The sequence below is a fragment of the Pygocentrus nattereri genome, chromosome 16, assembly GCF_015220715.1.
Source record: "Pygocentrus nattereri isolate fPygNat1 chromosome 16, fPygNat1.pri, whole genome shotgun sequence".
NCBI lineage: Eukaryota > Metazoa > Chordata > Actinopteri > Characiformes > Serrasalmidae > Pygocentrus > Pygocentrus nattereri.
The window spans coordinates 27213502-27235517 of record NC_051226.1 but is presented as its reverse complement, the minus strand read 5'-3'; the positions used below and the strand labels follow the sequence as shown (position 1 = coordinate 27235517).

The window sequence follows — 22016 nt, the reverse complement described above, 5'->3', positions numbered from 1 at the left end:
AAGGGGTAGATTAATTAGGAATGACGACAGTCTGTAACTGTACTTGTCGCTGCTGTCAGAACAAAACCTCATATCTCTGAGAAGGAAAAAAAATATATTACTCTCAAAGAAAGTCAATGGAACCAGAGTTTTTTCCAAGTCATTTTTGGCCATTTGTTTTAGTCAATCCTTCATGAAATTTACAAACAAAATAAAGACCCACATGCATTTTTAAATGATGTCAAAAACTGAAAATCAACAAAAAAGGAGATATGAGGTTTTGTTCCGACAACAGCGAGATATATATATAGTGCATAGAAACGCACATGCATTCTCAAAGGAAAGCTGTGAAAATGCTTTAGGACACTAGTTTTAAGGTTAGTAAGTGTGAATAGTGGCAATCCATGCATGTAGGTTTGTTGTTTAAGACATTCCAGTAGTAGAATGTGAAATGTTAAGAAAAGCATTCTCAGCCAGAGAAATGTGTGATGAGAAGGAAGAAAAAACGTGTAGTACAAATAACTTGATTATATATTATTAACTTATCTTAAGCGGGGCTAAAAACTAGTTTATAAACTGGTTTGAGTGACAACCTATTAAAGAGTAAAATGACTTCAATACTAAATCAAATTACCAGTTCAGTGTAACTCCCATTCATTCTGTCTAAAGACACTGGTGTTATGATGTTGAACTGCAGGCACAAAGCTGTGAAAACCTTGACCATACATTTGTTTTGACATGTGGCAATATCTAAAAATAAATAATGGCAAAATGTTATCTGTTTGATAAGCAGTCTAAAAGCTTGATAGACCGTAACAGTCAGGAAATTGAACATTCTACCCTCAGGTGGTCTAACAGGAATGCTACTGTTTGGTTGGTCTAGCACTCAATCTTACCTTGTTGAAATACTGCCACGGCCCTTGGGATTTTGCCTGTAATAGAAAAGAATGGGTTTGTTAAATATTCAGAGTGTGCAGATGTTTATAAATGCAATGCACAGCTGTCTTCTGACAAAATGCAAAGACATTTATCTGGGCAGCTTAAGCCTTTATCTTTATTTTGTCTATGAGTGTGTTAGCTAACCCATTTCCAAATCTCTCCTTGAGGAGGTCCAATTATTTACAGTTCCCATGTAAAACCTGATTAAGCTAATCAATCCTTCATTCAATTAAATCAGGTGCTGCTAATAGAATTGAACAAATCCATGCAATGATTGGAGAACCAGCAAGAAGTCAGCAATCAAACCTGTGGTCTTCTAACCAAGATAGTAATAAAGATATCAAGAAATCATTTGAAATTTTCATGAAATTCTTAAAAAGTAATGTTTGACTGTATTTATGTTCATTTGTAGTCATTCCAATATTTTACAGTGCTTTTACTGGCAAAAATTTTTTTTAGACTATTTTCATTGGTTTTGTGCAGTATAATATATATAATTAATACAAGAATGAAAATAGAATACCGTGTGTTTTCCAGCGTCTCAAAACAAATAACATGACAGATGAATACAGACGACTTAAAGCAACCCTAAATGTGTCATTTAAACTGGTACAAATGATGTGTTAATGAATCACTCAGTGATTCAGTTTATTATTTAACACATCACTTGTAATGGTAAAAAAATGAACATGACTGTGCAAACACATTGTCCCAAGTTTATACATACCACATTATTATTGTTATTGTTGCTTGTAGCATTTAAGTGCACTGGGCCATTGTAGGTTCAAGCCTAATTTCTGATATTCATGTATGATAATATTTCAATGCACGGTTGCTGTTTACTTGTGAATTGAACATGTTGGAAAATAACAAAACATGCAATGAAAAAATTATGACACATTTTATATTCTGTTGTATTTTTTCCAACATTTTAAACTCAGCAATAAATCGAAATTGTGCTCAAAAATTCACAGCCCTATTTGTTTTTTAGCTGTTAGCTCAAACTCTTGGCAATTACAATTCATAGAAAACCTTCCAGAACTATTAACCCCAGTCTTAAAACAAACAGTTCAGAAACTACAGCGGAAGTGGCAACAAACCAAGCAGGAAGTGTTCCACTCTGCCTGGAAGGACAGCCTTATAGAGTATAGAAATGCTCTCACTAAAGCTCAGCATATCTGGCCTCGCTCATCAAGAATAATAAATACAATCCTAGAGTTCTGTTTAGTGTGATTTCCAGAATCACAAACAATCAGGCAGGTACTGAACCATAAATTCCGGCAACTCTCACCAGTGAAGTTTTTAATGGACTTCTTTAATAATAAAATTGAAAATATTAGACAACAAATTCAACTCACAGTATTAAATCCAACTTGGCTGTCATCTGACTTGGCTGATATTAAACAAAACACAGTTGTAGAAGAAAGGCTGGAAACTTTTTACCCACTCCTACAGCTAGAACTAGAGAAGATTATCTCCTCTGCAAATTGCACAACCTGCACACTAGATGCAATTCACTCAAAATTACTCAAAGAAGTATTACCAGTTATTATAAACCCTCTTTTAACTACAATAAACTCGTCCCTGGTCTATGTACCTATGTAAAGCTTTTAAACTAACAGTTATCAAACCCCTGATCAAGAAACCAGATCTTGATGTGAGCATATTGTCTAATTACAGGCCTGTTTCTAACTTACCATTTATATCGATGATCTTAGAAAAAGCTGTGGCCCAACAATTTAGTTCATATCTACATAAGAACCATATATATGAAAAATTCCAATCTGGATTCAGGCCACACCACAGCACTGAGACAGCTCTAGTTAAGATAACTAATGATCTTCTTGCTTCTGATCAAGGCTACGTATCCCTGTTAGCACTACTTGACCTCAGCGCAGCTTTCGATACAATAGACCACAATATTCTCCTAGAAAGGTTAGAAAACATGGATGGAATCACAGGGACAGCCCTATCATGGTTCAAATCTTACCTAACAGAACGTTATCAGTTCGTCAGTGTAAACAATTTATCTTCCAATTATTCAAAAGTGAGATTTGGAATTCTGCAAGGCTCTATTTTAGGACCATTATTATTTACACTATACATGTTACCGTTAGGCACAGTTATAAGTAACCATGACATTAACTGTAATCGTTACACAGACGATCCTCAACTGTACATATCAGCCAAGCCTGATACAAATACAGATTAAAGAAAACAGACGACTGTGTAAAAGATGTGAAATGCTGCATGTTACAGAACTTCCTCCTACTGAACAGTAACAAAACAGAGGTTCTCCTTCTGGGTTCAAAATTGGTAAGACACAAATGATCAGATTTAATTTTAAATCTTGCTGACCTTCCGGTTACACCTGGCTCAGCAGCAAAAAATCTTGGTGTCATAATTGATTCAGATTTATCATTTGATCAACACACAGGCAGCATCACTAGGACAGCTTTTCTACATCTTCACAACATTGCCAAGATAAGAAATGCCTTATCACTGCATGACACAGAGACATTAGAACATGCCTTTATTACTTCTAGGCTAGACTACTGTAATGCACTACTGTCAGGATGTACGAGCAGGAATCTAAGCAAACTTCAACTGGTCCAAAACGCTGCACGCCCCAGCTACCACCACCTACCTTGGACTAGCTGCCCGGAAAACTACACTGAAGTTCTCATAGACTCCTAGCTATTACTACTACTAATACTGCTGCTATTAATATTAGTAGTATAATCATTTGTAGGTAGTTTGATCAGAGGAGGATGGGTCCCCCCTTGTGAGCCTTGGTTCCTCCCAAGGTTTCTTCCTCAGCTCTGAGGAAGTTTTTCCTTGCCACCTTGCTCACCGTTGGTTTTTACACTCATGTTAAAACTTTGTCTTCTCTGGAATTCTGTGAAGCTGCTTTGTGACAACATCCGTTGTAAAAAGCGCTATACAAATAAATTTGATTTGATGATTTGGCCAGGAGCCATAGCATAACTGGGCTTGCTATCTTTGCGTGGCCAGGATGGCTCTCCCTCTCCCCCAGTCACTCAGCATAGTGCCGGCTAAGGCAAGCATCCGTTAGTATAGGGTAGAAGAACAGGGTAAAACAAAAAAGTACATCTATACAATAATATAGAAAGTCTCTGTTTAAAATGAAAACATATTTAACTGGAAACAAATCTATACCATAAAAAATCATCCAAACGGAGTTCCATTTTTGAGCATAGGCAGTCTGCTACACTGAGGCTTTAAAGGCTCTACTGTCACGCAGTAATCAGTTAACACAGTGACACTCCAAAGGTTGTGGACTCAACATAAACAGACAGAAATGACAATCATTGTTAAATCCAGTTGTCTGTTCTGCAGTAGCAAAGAAATAACATGAACAAAGAGCCTTTTCCAGCTCTGTAATTATCTCTATTCACTTACTAAGAAGCTCCAGCGCTACTGTTTGACGCCATAGAAGACTGGAGCGGTTGCTGAATTCTTAGGTGACATCAAGATTCTGTTTAACATGCAAATAGCCTCTGAAATAGATGCTATAGCAGCCATTTCACATATTATTCTTGCATGCTCAAATCAAACACGTGAAGAGATGACTTGCCAATTAATTATGCCACTTAGAGACAATAACATCAACAGGCGGCTACCTCATTTCTGCACAAGATCTAATGAAGTCCTTGTGTATACTATGGTACTCTGTGGAATTTGTACTCATGTAGTCGTCACATCCACCATGGGAGGCGATGATCCTCCGCCGTGAAGTTGTCATGGGAAGGACCCAACCTCATGTGCCGAGCTAAAGGAACATTTAATTCATGGCTCTGCTTGGCCAGCTTAATAATAGAGGTTGCATTATCATTATTACTTAACATTTTAGATTCCTAGCAATTTGATGCGGAGATGAATTCATAAATAGGCGTGCTTGTTCCAGACTTAGCCTGTATTAGTCCGTAATTGTTATTCATTGTATATTACAAGTGAAAAAGAATTTAAACAATGCTTAAATGGTCACTTAATGTTCTCTAAATCAAACCTCTCAGCTGCCCCTTCCACCACGACTTTGACCTAACAAGTTTGTTACTGCTAACCGTTACTCTTTGCCCCCTAGCACTTTCCTTGGCAACAGACTCTCGCTTTTGACTGCATCTGAAAGCTGCCTTGGCTGCAGTACTTGAATTGATCATATGTTTTCTTAGGTGATTAATCAGTTGCATGGCTGAATTACAGCCTGCTGGACCAGAGCAGGCTTTTTGGAGATGGCTGTATCAGACCTGCCAAGGTTAATATGTACAACCTCATTAATCTTGCTTCTCTGGCTGCTCTGTGGCTCATCTCCACTCTGCAAAACTGAGGCTAGCGCTAGGTGCTAAACTGTATTATGCTGCTCAACAGTGAGCGCAGTCTCTGGAACAAAGCTTGAGTCAAGCTACCAATATGGACTCTTCTTAAACTGAGACAAAACCTGCTTTCAAAGCACAAATTCTCAAACACATTTGAGAATTTCTTTGTTGTCTTGCTGTTTCTGTTAGAGGCAACCAGCTAATTCCTAACAAACAGTCAATAAATCAGGTACTAGTGTGCTTAGGAGTCATAAAAACTGATCTTATTTTACATAAGTGCTAACTAACATTTAGGGATGGGAATTGTGGGCCAATGCCACTTTATGATGTTTTTATGTATGCATCAGCGATTTTGTACACATAAACATTCATAAAATGAATGAAAATCTAAATATTTGTCCAATGCAGATACTTTTTAAGCCAATATCTGCCAATATTGACATGATTCTGATATCTGATATTTTGATATGCCAACTAAAATGAAAGCTATGTAAGATTTGGGGAGTTAAAGGCCTCTCTGGTGACAACGTGTAATTGCATGCAGTGTGAAAAGGAACATTTTGTAACATCAGTTGTGCCCCTTCCCCAGATGGATGAATCATATAATTACGAGCGCACTGAAGAGAGAACTCTGCCAAAATGTGGAGAAGGACGTATTCAGGAAGCGATGTTTTTTGTTGTTGTTAATGTTACCTTCTTAATATGAACTATATCTGACTCACATTCACAGAAAAACAACAATCCAACCTGAACACTCATCCAGCCATTTCACATGACCTCATTAACAGCTGTGTGAACCCACATTTGATGGAGAAATGGTAGAGACCAAATCAGTTTTTTCATAGAATTTTTTAACTGTGTAAAAGTACACTGAACACAAAGAAAGTTCAGTTTCTTTTGTTTACTATTGCTTTCAGTTTTCTTTTACCATTTGCCATGAAGAACAACAACACTAGTGAAGGGTAGCAAATTCAGTGCAAATTCTTTGATTCCTTGATTTTTCCTGTCCGACAGTATAACTGTTTATTTGGCCTGCACTTGTCTTGCTCAACCTCCATAACAGAAAATGCATTTCAACAGGCTTTTTGCTGACATTGCTGTAAGGGGTCTCTCACACTAGCACAAAATTATGAGGAAGACTCAGTTTGACTGATGTAAAACTGCATGAGTTCAGATCTGACTGTTCACATTGAGGTTGCATTTCCATATATCAAATATATACTGGTTAACTGGTACCACATATGAACGTTCTGAAACAAAACTGAAACAGTCACATTAGAAAGATAATATGAACAGCAAAAACAAAAAATTGGAGTTGGTCCACTTTGGACCACTTTTCCCTGTAGTGTAAACATATCCTTAGATGTCCTGAACAAAGACATAGTTTATTGTATAAACTGGCTTCATCTACATGAAATCATCTATATAATATCCATATTTTAAAGTACAACTTCTGACTCAAAACATCAGTTGAAATCGGTTCAGTGTTCTTGATACCAATTTTTTTTCTACAAAACAGTTCCATATTTTGGCTTGAGCTTATTATCATTTACATAACCTTGGCCTTTAGTATCCTGTTGAACTTGGTGTAGAAGCTACCTTTATTTGTGAGGCCTGTATAAAGGAAAGGAGAATGGTGTGGATTGAGAGATAGACAGGGAAGGAGGGAACATGCTTCAGTTTGCCCTGGAGCCTGATTAATAGCTCTGTGTATGACGAGAAGGGAAGGAAATGTTTCAGTGATAGTTTTTCAAGAAAATGTCCGAGTCATCCAACACTCTCTTTATGCCCTGCTTTTCATGTGTTTTTTCAGTAATTACAGCTTTTGATCATTACCTGGTGCCCTTTATCTCATTGTACGCTTTTTTAATAATGTGAAATATGAGTGTGCCCAAGCCCATAGTGGAAACAAAAAAAGAAAAAGGACCTAGTATTGCCCCCCGGGGCATGCCAGCAAGCAGGCTGAAAGCATTGTGATTCCAGAATCAACAATAGAAACGCTCACAGGAAATTGAGAATGCATTGGGTGCTATAATTTCCGCTCCACTGATAGTACTTCAAAGCAAAGAGAGGGCCATAACTAATATAAGACACTGAAATAAAATCTCCATTACTGCGTGTTTGATGACACACCCTGTTCCTTTACATGTGGTGTTGGAATGGATATTGTGTAAAATCTGATGACTAAAATCAATAAAAATGACTAAAAATGACAAAAGTGGCCAAAATGTGTTTCAGCATTTTTGTCTTTTACAAAACAAGTAAGAACCCACATTATTCAGATGCATTAAACAGATTTTTTAACTTAGTTTCAGTCTTTCCCAATGCAAAAAAATAAACTGACCTGAAAACTGCTTCTAAGGCCAATGTGTTTGTGCTGTTATTCTCACAAAAATATGCAAAAGAATTAAGGTAATTTTGTTTTTCAAAATGGGATACTGCAAGGTTGTAGCTATATCAGCAAAACATTACAAGCTTGCAAGATCACAACAACCCCACTGTACAAAAACCACCCTGCTACATCCCATGGCCATGTCCTTCTCTTGTACTAATGGCTGAGAATTGAGAGTGCTCACAATAGCGGGCACATATTAGTTAAAAAATCCATTACCAATCCCATCTGTGCCCAACGTAGAGAGAGAGACTCGACTAATAGCAGCAAATAGAGCAGCATTTCTCTCTCATTCCTCTTACAAGGGAAGAGAATTAAGAGAGAAAAGGGTTAAGGAAAATATGACTGAGAGGGCATGTGTGTACTTACAGCGCATTGGGGCGGCTCTGCCTTGCCACAAGAAGCCCATCTTGGTCTCCGTCTGTACTGGTCAGGTTATTGAGCTTGTTCCAGTTGTGAGTGCTATTGCAGTTGAGTGATGTTGCTTGTGATTCTGAACTGGAGTTCAGGACCACGCTGTTCCACTTCTCCACTGCCGCTGTTGGGAAATAAACTATAAGTAAAACCTCTGTTGACTAATGAGTGCAGGTCTGATATGACTAGCCACAGCTAAAATGGGCAAAAGTTCTGGAGGCTTCCGAATATCCAAAGCTGTCTAGATTAAATAGCTTCCAAGTTTTTCAAGAATAAACTGAAATAACTTACAGTAACAAATCCTTCTCATGATGAACAGTAAGAAAACAGTACTGCACCAAACAAATATTTTTATCAAAAAAATGATAAAGCATTGGAGATAATAATCACTAATAAACACTAAAAATGAAGGAAATAGACAAATAAAAGTGTTTATTGGTGTGTGTGTATATATATATATATATATATATATATAAAACCTATCCTGTAGCCCAGCCAATATGACCACTTCAGACCATTTCATCATACAGCATCATAAGGCATGCTAAGGAAAAGCTTCCCATGCATTCTTCACTACTGTCATCTTTGTTGTTGGACCCATCAGCGGAAAGGGACCACCATATGGCAACTGCTAAGCAGATACTATGAACTTTTAGCATCTGCGGCTGGAGGGAAGGTTATGGCAACCTGAAATATATCTATGTTATCACCACAGCCATGGAAACAAAAGTATCTAAGCAAACTGCTTTAACACACCAGTGGAGTTATGTTCTCAGAAAATTGGAAAAATTTCAAAAAAGTTATCAAGTGTCTCAAGCATTTTGAGTTAAACTCACAGAAGAAAGTGCATTCAGTATAATTCAAATTCTAAAGTAACACACACACACACACACACACACACACACACATCATCATCATCATCTAAACTGCTTATCCTTCTGGGTTGCAGGGGTACTGGAGGCTATCTCAGCTGTCATTGGGTGGAAGGCTAATTTAACACACAATATATAGAATAAGAAACATCTAATTAAATTACTTATACATCACGTTTTAGAGACTGCAGCAAACTGCTATTTCTGCCATAACATAACGGCAGTGAGTCAAATTCATGCATGCGCAGAACAGTACTCGTTTTAGAGATGCCGGAGCTGCCCCTGATGCTGTCACTGCTTGAAGATGGACCATTCCCAGCACAGTAGTGACACTGACATGGTAGTAGCATGGTTGTGTGTGTGGTATAACAGTATAGTATAACAGTATAAAAAGTATAACAGGCTCTGTGGCATTTCTGGGCGGATTATACACATCAGTGTAGGTTGAGCCCAACAAAAGAGTTTCAGCCAAAAGCAGCTCTGTGATCAGAAACCAACCACTGATAAAGGGCTAGAGGATGACTAAGCCAAACTGTGCATCAACAGATGGGCTACAGCAGGCCACCAGCAGGGTGGAGCTACAAGGGAAGGGTTGTTGTGCCTGATATCATGACCATAGCATCGCTGCTGTGCTGAAAATATAATGATAAAAATGATCACCTGAAAAAGATCTGGTCCTGTAGTCAGAAACTGACCAATGGAGTATAGAATGGAAAATAACTAGCTACACTCAGTAATTATACACCTAGTGGGCCTATATAAGTTAGGTGGACCTAAGACTAGAATAATAATCTAGATGATTGTTTTTGGGAGCAGTAAGATTTTTATATTATTATCACTCATTACAACATGTCAAAAAAGAATGTCATCTCTAAGACACAAGGACTGTTCATCATCATTGTCATATTGAAACCTTGTTATCAAAATCAAAGCCAGTTGCCCTTTAAACTGTTGCACATTTCATAATGAATGGTACAAAATTCCTTGTCATAAAATGTCAGTTAGAAGTGACAATGTTACAATGAAATCTCAAAGTACTTTACACAGGAATAAAAGTCAAACATTACAGTCTAAACAAAAAACAACAGCACAATTACAGACTACAGGCAGAGAGGAGAAGATCTGTAAGAGATCCTAAGAGTTTGCAGTAAGCCTGCCTCAGCTGAGTGAAATGGATGAGCTAATCAACAACAGATCGGGCAGATATGCCAGAACTAGACCATTCAGAGCTGTACATGTCCTAAGCCAGACCTTATAGTCAATGCAAAACTTAACAGCATGCCAGCGTAGACTGAATAACACCAGAGTAACATGCTCAGTTACAGAGATTTCAGAGGAACCAGCCTGTAGTAGTCTAATCAAGTAGTTATGAAAGCATGAACAAATTTCTCAGCATCTTATAGTAGCTGCATGTGTCTTATTTTGGCTTCTCAAGTAATAAAAGGCAGTCAATATTACAGATATTGGAACATGGTACATTAAAAATGTTTCCACTTTGGAGATGTGAGGCTTTGTTTTGAGAATGAAATGTTTTCTCCCCACCTTTGTCCTTCTCTGAGTGTGTAGGGGTGCGGAAGAGGGTAAGAGGTCTCTCGCTGCAGGATGGAGCCTTGCTCTCTGTGCTCTTTCTCCTGGGCAGGTTGAGCTGGCCAGGCTGTCCAACTCCAGGAGTCGGCGTGTCTTTGAAGATCTAGGGAAAGGGAAATAAAGGCGGAGCTTCCAATGTGGCCGGCAAGACTTAAGTAAATATTTTCACAGTAGCACAGTAGCACGGTTGCTGTGGTGGAAGGGGGGCAATGGAAGCATTCCCTTTTGTACGTGCTCATCTGCGCTCGTAATTAGACAAAGCATTTTGCATTTGACTAGAGATGATATGATGATACATTGTCAATAACATCTAGCAAGCAGAAGACTGTTTTTGATGATTTCATGGACTTGTCATTGAGATCTTTACTTTGTCAGTGTCCTCTTTAAAAGCAATTACAATTCCTGAATGATTTTTCAGGGGCTTTAACAGTGGTTACTTCTGAGATACCAGTAAGTGCAAATACAGTCAGTGGCCCATATCTGAGATCTCTTCAGGTACTGTTGTAAGGCATTCCAGATCAGCTTTCTTACTCTCAGATGTTTGTTAAATATGGGCCAGTGTTACTAAAGTTACTCAAAAAATTTAATCGCCTAAACTGCCAGCTGTTCTCCAACTGAAGTAGGTAGGCTACAACCAAGCTGACAAAGCTCGTGAAGACAGACATAAACTTTAAAAAAACAGATAACTACAGTAGATGTCCACATTTGGACACACTTCCCTGAAGATACAGGACTGTGCAGAAATCAGAGACTTCATTTATTTAATATTCAGTCAAAATAGCCATTAAGTAAAAAGGTTTAATTAAAGACAGGAGATTAGATGTAAGATATAAGGAATAGGATTATCAAAAGAAAAATAGGTGAAAAAAAGATTTTGCAAAACTGGGGTTAAAAAAGTACTAAAAGATACAGAGAAATTGGGAATCTTAACAACTGCGCAATGTCTGGTAGACCATCACAATCGTCTCGATCGGAAAAAACACAGTATTTGTACCTTTCATCTTTTGAGTGATTCAAGCTGCTGGTGCTCTCAGAGAAATGGACTGGCCTGTCTAGAGCCCAGAACTGAGCATCATTTAATGTGTTTATGAGAAACAGAATGCAACTTGAACTGAATTTTGGACGTGTGGAAAAAAGTCTGTGAAAAACTGAAAGTAAGTCTTATTAAATGCTGCAAAATGTGACATATTTAATTGTTGAGGCATCTGTTCAGTTTTCTGTTAAATATGTTTTCTGTTTTAGTAAAAAGACCCTTAACTTGGATGGATGTTAAGAATATGTATGGAATATAAAGCTTGGGAGTCTAATAATGTGCAACAGCAAGAATAAACAACAGAGGTGGCATTTTTAAATGCCACTTCGTTTGGACTTTACAAGCAATGGGTCTATTTTTAACCAGAGAGTGCTGAACCAGGACCAAGTAAATGGTAGTTACTGAAGAATTTCACCTTTTTTCAGAGTGGTTTTAGGTGACAGGCATGATTGTGGAGAAATGTACAGGGTTGTTTACTGTGGTGGTGATGGGAACCATATGTCCCAAGTGTTTAATCCCTCTAAAACCCACATCACTACAAGTTATTACAGGAAAAGTTTATTGCCTGATTCCCGAGACACTGTTTTACTACAGTTGTGAGAGAGGATTTAGGCCTAATGTTTTTTTTTTTTTTTAATCAATTATAAATGTGTGCGAGGCACTTTAAGGAAAAGTAGTATCCTTAGGACATTTTTTCAGATTTAACAGTATTTTACCAATATCAATATTATATAAGAATAATACAATGGCTATGAGTTCAAACCACTCAGAATGCCTTTCTCTGCATTTTAATTCCATAATTCAGTTGTGCAGAAATAATCTGTAATTCCTCTTTAAGGTGTAACCCGTGAAAGGTGATCCTTTTCAGTCAGATCCTTTTCAGCATTCCTCCATTGAGAAAAGACAAGAGTATGAAGGTTTAAAGTATGATAATTATGAGCACTGGAGACATATGACACACCCTAATCCTTTTACAGAAAAAATAATACAGTTTCTAAGCATCAGTTTTCAGCTAGTCTTTTTATCTGGTTTATTTTTGTTTGACTGTTTCTCTTCTTTTCTTTTTCTTCTTAGATGCTGATTTGCCAGTAGGCCAGTGATGCTGGCCCAGTGCCTCTGGGGAATTTTTCTTTGCAACCACAACATAACATCAACCATCTGATGCCGAATGCTGAAGACTTTTTCATTATCTCAAGAGACAAATCACCAGATAGCTGCTCTCGTGGCTTTTCCGTGGTGTCTTGCAGAAGCTCAGCAAGGTCGTGCATCAGCAAAGAAAGGTTTGCAGAATAGTGCTGCATTTCCTGTTGCCATAATGGCTGGCAAAGTGCTGTATTTATATGGCACCTACATTTGATCCTGGATCTGAAAGTCTAGCAAACCAGCAAAGCAAAGTTTTTTTTCTCCTCATACAAACCTTCTGCGAAGAGCGACCACTGGTCTACAGTCCACATTGTATGGAACAAGGCAATATAGTCAGCTTAATGCACTCTGATTCTATTAATAAGACATCAAGCCTCATCGTCCTCACACAGTTATAATCTCTCTCAAGCATTAAAAACCACATCTCTCTCTTTCAGCCCTACTTCTCAAATGCTGTCTCTTTCACTTTGCTTCAGCCACTCATGAAAATGAAGCTTGGCTTATCAGAATGCTCCAATGAGTTCACTACATCTACAACTTGCATGAATATTCAGTGTCAATATATTTGAAGGCTACCTACATAGGGACAGAACACAAATATAAAGGTTGAATATTCATTAAGCAATACATGAGATTTTATGAACATCTTATGCCAGTATGAATGATGTTTTATGAAGTAGATACATTGTACTGAAAAAAGGGGCCATAACTGTATAACACTTGAAAGGGGACATTCATAACAGTACATGATACGCACATAACCATCCCCTCATAACAAGTGACATAATAAAATCTGGTTGGTATGCTATGCCATAGACTGGGCTTCAATCACTTGCTCCGTACACTATACCAATTAGAGTCCTTGGGCAAAACTACCTTTGCCTACCTGTGTAAAATTATCAAACTGTATGTTGCTCTGGATAAGAGGTTCTACCAAATGCCATAAATGTAAATATAAAGATACACTCTGTGGTCATAAGTACGTGGACACCTGACCATCAGACCTATATGAGCTAGTTGGACATTCCATTCACTTCAGCATTGTGTGGCCCTGTATTAGTGTGTATTAGCACTTACAGTTGACTGGGGCAGATCTATCAGGGCAGAAATTTTAATGAACTGATATGTGGCAAAGGTGCCATCCTATGACAGTGTCACATTTAAAGTCACTGAGCTCTGAACCCAATAATTAGGATGGGGTGTCCACATACTTTTGGCCGCATAATGCGTTTATAAAGGCTTATTGCAACAAGCGTCAGTTGTCATAACACATGATGAGGTGAAATGACATCAAAACTGACAAAAGAATAAGTCTTCACAAATGTTCTAGTAGACTTATGTACAGCCTATGTAGGTGTCTTGTCGTCTTACGATTAGTACCTTTCACTAAAGTGACACACATTTGTTCCATGTATAACACAGTAATTAAGCAATTTCCAAGTAATGGAGCTTTCATGGCAGATCTGTTATTAAGTCAAATAAGTATTACCATATAGCTATAGTGTCATCTGCAGTCAGGTGAGGTAAAAATCAATCCCCCCTTTATTCCACAACGACCTTTCCCCAAAGGCTTAGGTTGCTGAGACGGCCCTTGGCCAGTTTGCTGGTTGCCGTGACAACCAAATGCAAGCAGCCTGCCCTTTAAGATGGAGCTGTGGACGCTCCTCTCCCCTCCCCCTGGCTTTGAAGTTACCTGCTACGACTAATGTGAGTCTCTTTAAATAGAGCTGGATGCTAGACATGCACACTGGCTTGTTCTCAACCCCTTCAGGAGAGGCTTTATCCACTCTATTCGCACGCCTGTGTCAATGGAGCGACGTGGCATTCAGCTTGTAAGCACTCGCAGGCTGAGTGTATTTGCAGTTGAACGAGAAGCCTGCAAAGCTCATACTGCTCTTCAAAAATGTATAAGCTTTCCTAACCAAAACAACACGCAGAATTTCATTATTTAAAGTAATAGCTTCATGAAAATCTAATTCAGGCTGTTTTCACACCTATATCTTTTTGATTTGGTTTCAAACTGCAATGGCTAAAGGGCACCAATTTAGGAACATAGGTGCTTGTTGTCTGATCAGTAATATGACAGGTACTTTAACCTTTTTTTAAACTTTCACTCTGTGACATTTCTCCAATCAACCTGCTTAGGTGGTTTCTAGCACTGCATGACATACTACTATCTATAAAAATGGATAGAAATATGGACAAATTCATACTACTGTTTACAGTTGTGAATTATACTTTTGCTCCATTTCTCTCTCTCTCTCTCTCTCTCTCTCTCTCTCTCTCTCTCTCTCTCTCTCTATGTATATATATCAGTATGTGTCAAAAGACTGCCAACATTCTTTTTCCCCCATCTCCTGTTTTGCCAAAGGGTTGGAAACTCACCATGTCATGGTTCTCAATCAAGATCTCCACCACGATATTTTGGAACTTGATGTCCATGATAGCAGCCACTGTCTCCTCCTGCGGCCGAAGCAGGGTGGGGCCAAACACCACGCCCAGGTTGGCCACTGTCATCAGGTTCTGCTGGTGGTGGCTGGCCACACTGCAGGAAAGGCCAGTATTACTTTAGGTTACATAGTGACTCATAGTTGTGCAGTTGCTTCCGATTGCAGCACATCATGCAGGCTAATTTTAGTTGCAGAGTTGTTTCATGGCTTCCTATTTGCTGTATTTTTACCATGATGTGTTTCGCTACAGGGGGAAAACCGAAAGTAGGATGAGCTATACTTCAAAGGAATAGTTTGGCACAAAATCAGTTTTATCCAATTTTCCACTTACCCGAGAAGTACTTAATCGGCCAAGACATGTTTGGAGTCCAAAATTTGTATCTGTGGTTTAGAACTGGAGCTTTGAAGCTAACGTTGCTAATAAGCACTACAACTCAATAATCACCCAAAAATGTGGTTTATGTGGGATACAAACCATGTTGTCTAAATCCTCTGACTGTTTATTTGGTGATTATTATAGTTCACAGCAAGTCATAGTCTAATCTAAACTATATCAAGTCTGCAGGACCTTAATGGAGACCTGGACGCTGTGTGAGAGACATTTTGGGCATATTTTATTACAAAAATAATTTGGGCTACTAAGTTCTGGTGCTTGTTAGCACGGTTAAATTCTAAACTAAAGAAGCAAAATTTGGACAACAAACATGGCATGGTTGATTTAGGGTAAGTGGAAAATTGTATAAATGAGATTTTTCACTGAACCGTTCCTTTAACATCATGAATTGCGGGGTTGTTATTTAGATATAAAAATAAATGTGAGTTTTTTTTTTTATTAAATTTGCAGTTTTCCCTTAATCTGAAAAGGGGTTGTCTTGAACGTTTCAAGTGACTGAAGTTTGCTTCATTAGTTTTGCACTGGAGCTACTAATATAGCTAACAAGTAATGGAAGCTTATTCCTTAGCAATTATCACTGTGCAAAATGCATGCCTAAACCAGGTTGAGCTGCTCAGTAATCAAAAATAGACATGCTTATGTAGACAAAAGCTGTGCAACATTAACATGAGAGTTCAGGTAAATTTTTACTGAATAATTCTTGCAGTTAAAAGTCTTACCACAGACTTCAGAAGTAAACATCAGACAACAAATGTCCTTGCTGAATTATTACATACAGGAAAAGGGATGATTGTGTAAATGTGCGGTGTGGGCCAACATACAGACCTTTTAGGAGTTTAAGTAACATACAAGATTTTTAGCAAATAGCCATTTGAAACATCTGGACCATGTTGAGGATTTAGGCGCTGAGGAACAAGTAAAGTGGCTCAAATAGATAAAATTGCAGGTTTTCTGAATTAACCCAAAAGACAGAAACTAGTTCTTTCATATCGCTGTACAAAATCTGTCAACTCTGTGGCTAATGTCAAACCACAACACCGTATCTGACTCTGAGAAACAGGAGTGGCCTGTGAGTGAACTTATGACTGTTTGCCACCCTCCAAGCCACTGTGTTGTTCTGCTACTTTCAACTACACCAGTAACACAGTAAAAGCCCAGGTTAATGGGAGTGAAGAGTGAAAAAAACTCTAGTAATATAACCGCCAGAGCTGTCCTAGAACTACTGACTTTGGTGGAATCAAAAATGTTGCGTGACTTCAGATTTTTTGGCAAAGAGTCTCTAAAAATTTCCACCTCAAACTGGAAAGTCCCTCACGATGGTTGGTCTGTGCTGGGGCTTGAACAGGAGAGCATTTACACAGAGAAGGTGGCAAAGTGAAAATGGATTACAGCGCCATTCTGCTGCTCTAATCTGCTTTGTGCTTAACTCCAGCAGAATTCTACAGCAGTATTAATGGATTCCTGAAAATATTCAGTTATAGGTTTATTGATAACTACTTTAAACCAAAATAACAGGCAATGAGGGGCTAAGCATTACCGTGATTTCACAAGGGCTAAGCTCTGTTCATCAAATCACGAATACCTGGAATTCTTAGTTTGTTAATAAAGACTATGGCTGCAAAGCAACATAGTTACTTGGTGGAGTAGCCTCTTTCTGTAGGCCACCTAGTGGCCATTCCACTCCACTGGATAGTTTAAAACAAAAAGAAATGGATATTGGACATTTTAAAACAAAAAGAAACGGACATTGATTAGTTTTAAACAGAAAGAAATGGGTATTGGATAGTTTTAAACAGAAAGAAATGGTATTGGGTAGTTTTTAACAGAAAGAAATGGGTATTGGATAGTTTTAAACAGAAAGAAATGGGTATTGGGTAGTTTTAAACAGAAAGAAATGGGTATTAGGTAGTTTTTAACAGAAAGAAATGGGTATTGGGTAGTTTTTAACAGAAAGAAATGGGTATTGGATAGTTTTAAACAGAAAGAAATGGGTATTGGGTAGTTTTAAACAGAAAGAAATGGGTATTGGGTAGTTTTAAACAGAAAGAAATGGGTATTGGATAGTTTTAAACAGAAAGAAATGGGTATTGGGTAGTTTTAAACAGAAAGAAATGGGTATTGGGTAGTTTTAAACAGAAAGAAATGGGTATTGGATAGTTTTAAACAGAAAGAAATGGGTATTGGGTAGTTTTAAACAGAAAGAAATGGGTATTGGGTAGTTTTAAACAGAAAGAAATGGGTATTGGGTAGTTTTTAACAGAAAGAAATGGGTATTGGGTAGTTTTTAACAGAAAGAAATGGGTATTGGATAGTTTTTAACAGAAAGAAATGGGTATTGGGTAGTTTTAAACAGAAAGAAATGGGTATTGGGTAGTTTTTAACAGAAAGAAATGGGTATTGGATAGTTTTAAACAGAAAGAAATGGGTATTGGGTAGTTTTAAACAGAAAGAAATGGGTATTGGGTAGTTTTAAACAGAAAGAAATGGGTATTGGATAGTTTTAAACAGAAAGAAATGTTATTCCTTCGTGTTAAGCTGTTAGCGAGCAATAATGGGAGAAATGGGAGGGGTGAGACACTCTTGCTGTGAAAACACTTTAGTCCTTCTCCACAAAGACAGTCGTGCTGGGATAAAACTTCAGCCTTTTCGATACCAAAATCTCTTGTTTCTGTCTAGCATATTTTTATTCTGTGTTGAGGTTTAAATGCTGAAACTAGTGTGCCAGTCAGTTAGTTGCAGTGGTGGACGAAGTACACAAATCATGTACTTGAGCTAAAGTAGAGATACCCAAGGTAAAATATTACTCCAGTAAAAGTAGAAGTTCCTTCCTTTAGACCTCCACTTGAGTAAACGTACAAAAGTATTTGCCTTCAAATGTACTTAAGTATCAAAAATGAAAGCAATAAAAGATGAATTATGGCCCTAATGTCCTATTACCATTCTTTGTAACAAGACTCTCGCTTCATTAACTCATATTAGGTGAAATACTCCAGTGTCTGGAGTATTAGAGTATTGGAGTATTATCCTCAGTGTCTGGAGTATTAGTCTGTCACTTATGTCATTAAAATGATCATAAGCACAAAACACGGCAAACCATTTCCATTCCACTTCCATTGTTTGCAAAGCAAAGTTTCAATTTAAGGTTTATTTTTAATTTACTAACAAGTTTAAGTTTAATAAAAACTTGCTTTAATCACAGGTTCACAAATGAGTTTTCCTTTACTGTACTGCATCTGTAAGTCTCTGTTCATAAACATAAACTAGCCAAAACAAATTTACTATAAAATGAAAGTGTTTGTATAACTGCAGAAAAAAGACACGTCAGTCACGACTGCATATGTGGACATATTTCAAATTGTGCTCTATTTACACAAAGTTAGGTTAGTTCATCACTTGTTAAATAGACACTCCCAAAACTATCTGGTTTATAGAATACATTTTATCGTTCTTGTTAAGCCTACAGCGACTACAATTACAAGCAAAAAACCTTTTAATTGTGGTTGCCAGTTGATGACAAAATACACTTCATTAAGGGCAGGAACAAATCAGACTGAACATCTGAACTGCTTGTTTTTTTGTGGCATGTGCTGGTGTGTTTAGGTCAAGTTTGTTAAGATTAAGATAAAGTGATCCTTATTAGTCCCACAACAGGGAGCAGTTGGAGGTTAGGTGTCTTGCTCAAGGACAACTCAGTCATGTTCTGTCGGATCTGGGGATCAAACCGGAGACCTTCCGATCATGAGGCTGGTTCCCTAACCTCCAGCCCATGACTGCCCCATTTTTGTTATTGCAATTGTTATTACTGTTGACAGCTTTGAGCCCATTAAAGTGACAATCCTCTTATGATCAGGGCATTGTGGGATTTATAAGGTAATGAAAGGGAAGGGGGTATGTCTTACTTGGCCAGGTGTTTCATCAGCAGCTCCAACATCTGCCTATTCTTCTCAGGGAGACGATGGACAATGCTGTGGATCTCAGCCACACGAGCCTCTGGATTATCTAACTCTGAGAGAGATAAACAGAGAGGAGTCAGTCAGTTTTATGCATTCCGGTATCCTACCATCTGCAAATGTACTGCTTTTTGTTGCAGTAGCTGTAATGTGTGGTATGCGAGTGTTGATGTTGAGGGAAAGCTGGAAGCTCATTCTCACTTAGTCAGAGTGACTGTTCAACCCTATTCATCACCACATCCTGCCAATACACCACCTCCACCAATACACCCATTCACATCACAGCCCAGAAAGACACAGAAACTACTGCTCCCACTAGGGATGTGCACAAGGACTGAGCATTCATTGTGAGGTGTCGGTATTTGAATACTGAAGACAGAGAAAATATACAGGCTTAGGAATCAATTAAACAAAAGTTTAGGACGCGTTGAGGATGCGTTATTAAGGATGTGATTGATTAGTCACTTACCTATTGAAAAGTCACTAACTAGGCTAAATACTCTCGCTGGTGTCAGCTGGGTCTACAAACAGTAAAACATATATCTGTGACAAAACAACACGTTGGTACATAAGAATTCTCGAAGAGAATGAGTTCTCATCAGCCAAAGAACAGCTCTCTGTATTAGACTATGGGGAGCTATCGAGTTAAACTGAATTGTTGGTCACATCCGATAGAATTACAGTGGATTCATTTGCCTCAAACTTATTCATTACTCACTACTTTAATCATCAAGTTAAACCGCAAAGCAGTGGGGAAATATGGCTCCCCTCTTTGACGTGGCTATGGGAATGAGTCACAGAGAAATCTAATTCACACAATTTTTCTCATACCACTAATCAAGACATGGCTGGAATCCATAATTTGCTTCTTTATTTTTAACTGCAGCTTCAAAGCTAATGTAGCTAACTAGAAATAGTAACATAATATTGACACTCAAAATCTTTTCTATTACATTAACCTCGCAGCACCACTGCAAAACAATTAAATATTTAAATTTCGGGTCTGTATCCACTTAGTGGTCTCTGCATTTCTATTGTCTTGGAGCTACAGCAATGAAACTTCAAATGCATTTTTTGGCACAGTATGTGAAATGCAAATAAAAGCAGAAATCAGTGACATATAAATCCACTTTGACTTGTATTTACAGTACAAGGACAAGAAATGAAATTTTTACCTTACCGACTATACACTCATTCTGAAACTGATACCTGCAACATGTTCCTACTAAGTTGGGACAGGAGCAACTTAAGACTGCTCTGTTCCAAAAAAAAAATCTTCTTAAAACCCACTTATCTTCATGAAGATTCTGACAATCACCAATGTTTTCTTATTTAGGATTTGTTCCTAGATAAGAACAGAGTCTGCATGCACTCAAGATCACAAAGTTGCAAATAATTCTGTGGTTTCTGTGGTCACATGTCATGAATCTGATGTCTCAAGAACTAATTCAAGGAAAAAAACTACTGGTGAATATTTCTTAAAAAGCAGTGGCGAGTTTAGGTATTTCAGCCGCTATGTTGCATATCATTAAAAGATTTGGGAAATCCAGTCTGTGAGTGAATCTGTTAGTGTAAAGGGCAAGAATGAAAACGAACTAAATGCCTGTGACCTTCAACCCTTCAGATGGCACTGCATTAAAAAACTGGCAACCTTTTATCATAAATATCATAGCATGGGCTCGAGAATACTTTGACAAACCCTTGTCAATAAACACTGTCACTGCATCCACAAAATGCAAGTTTAAACTAGACAATGCAGAGTGGAAGCCATGTGTAAATAATGTCCAGAAATGCTGTCAACTAGTCTGGACTCATCTGAAATGGACTAATGCTTAGTGGAAATGTGTTTTGTGGTCTGACAAGTCAACCTTTCAGCTTGATTAGAGAAATGGATGTCATGTTTTCTAGGTCAAAGAAGAAAAGGACCACCCATATTATTATCAGTGTGTTGATTATTATCAATGTGGGAAGTTCAAAAGCCAGGGTCTGTCATATTATGGGGGTGTATTAGTGGTCAACTTGCACATCTGTAAAGGCACCACTAAGGTACATACACAATATGGAGCAAGATATACTGCCTTCTAGAAGATGTCTTCTTCAGGAATATCCCTCCTTATTTTAACACTTGGAAGTGAGATTTGAGATGTTTGGAAGTGAGATACTTTGCAAATTACATGCTTAAAAAATCTATAAATGTCCGCAACTTTAGTATTTTTCCCCAAAAAGTAATCAAACAATCCAGTATTAGCATTATATTAGCCTAGTCCCTTCAAACCCCATTTTGGTTACACCATATACATATTCATATACACATACATGTCCCATCCTAGAACTAGACAGTTTTCTGTGTTCCTCTCTCTAACTCCAAGTCTGTTAGCTCAGTCTCCATCACGGTCCACACCCTGAAAAAAAACGTTACTGTTCCCGTGTGTGTGCACACATGCGTGCATTCGTCCACACATATCTCTCCCTGCAGGCCATTTTCTCAGCTCTCTCCTGGCTCACATGCTTTCTCCTTGTCCAAAC

The 22016-nt window shown here is 38.0% G+C and overlaps 1 protein-coding gene across 2 annotated transcripts in view; it reads right to left on the bottom strand.

The window, feature by feature from the left end:
* The window catches only part of LOC108429410 (rho GTPase-activating protein 26), a 123152-nt gene that overhangs the window by 7382 nt on the left and 93754 nt on the right, over positions 1-22016 (bottom strand). For both annotated transcript variants that reach the window (XM_017701119.2, XM_017701120.2), the window contains exons 17-21: positions 19440-19545; positions 15082-15241; positions 10476-10623; positions 8017-8185; positions 876-911 (exon numbers count right to left, since the gene is read on the bottom strand). In XM_017701119.2, the coding sequence (XP_017556608.1) occupies positions 876-911; positions 8017-8185; positions 10476-10623; positions 15082-15241; positions 19440-19545 (619 nt within the window). The remainder of the gene's footprint in view (positions 1-875; positions 912-8016; positions 8186-10475; positions 10624-15081; positions 15242-19439; positions 19546-22016) is intronic.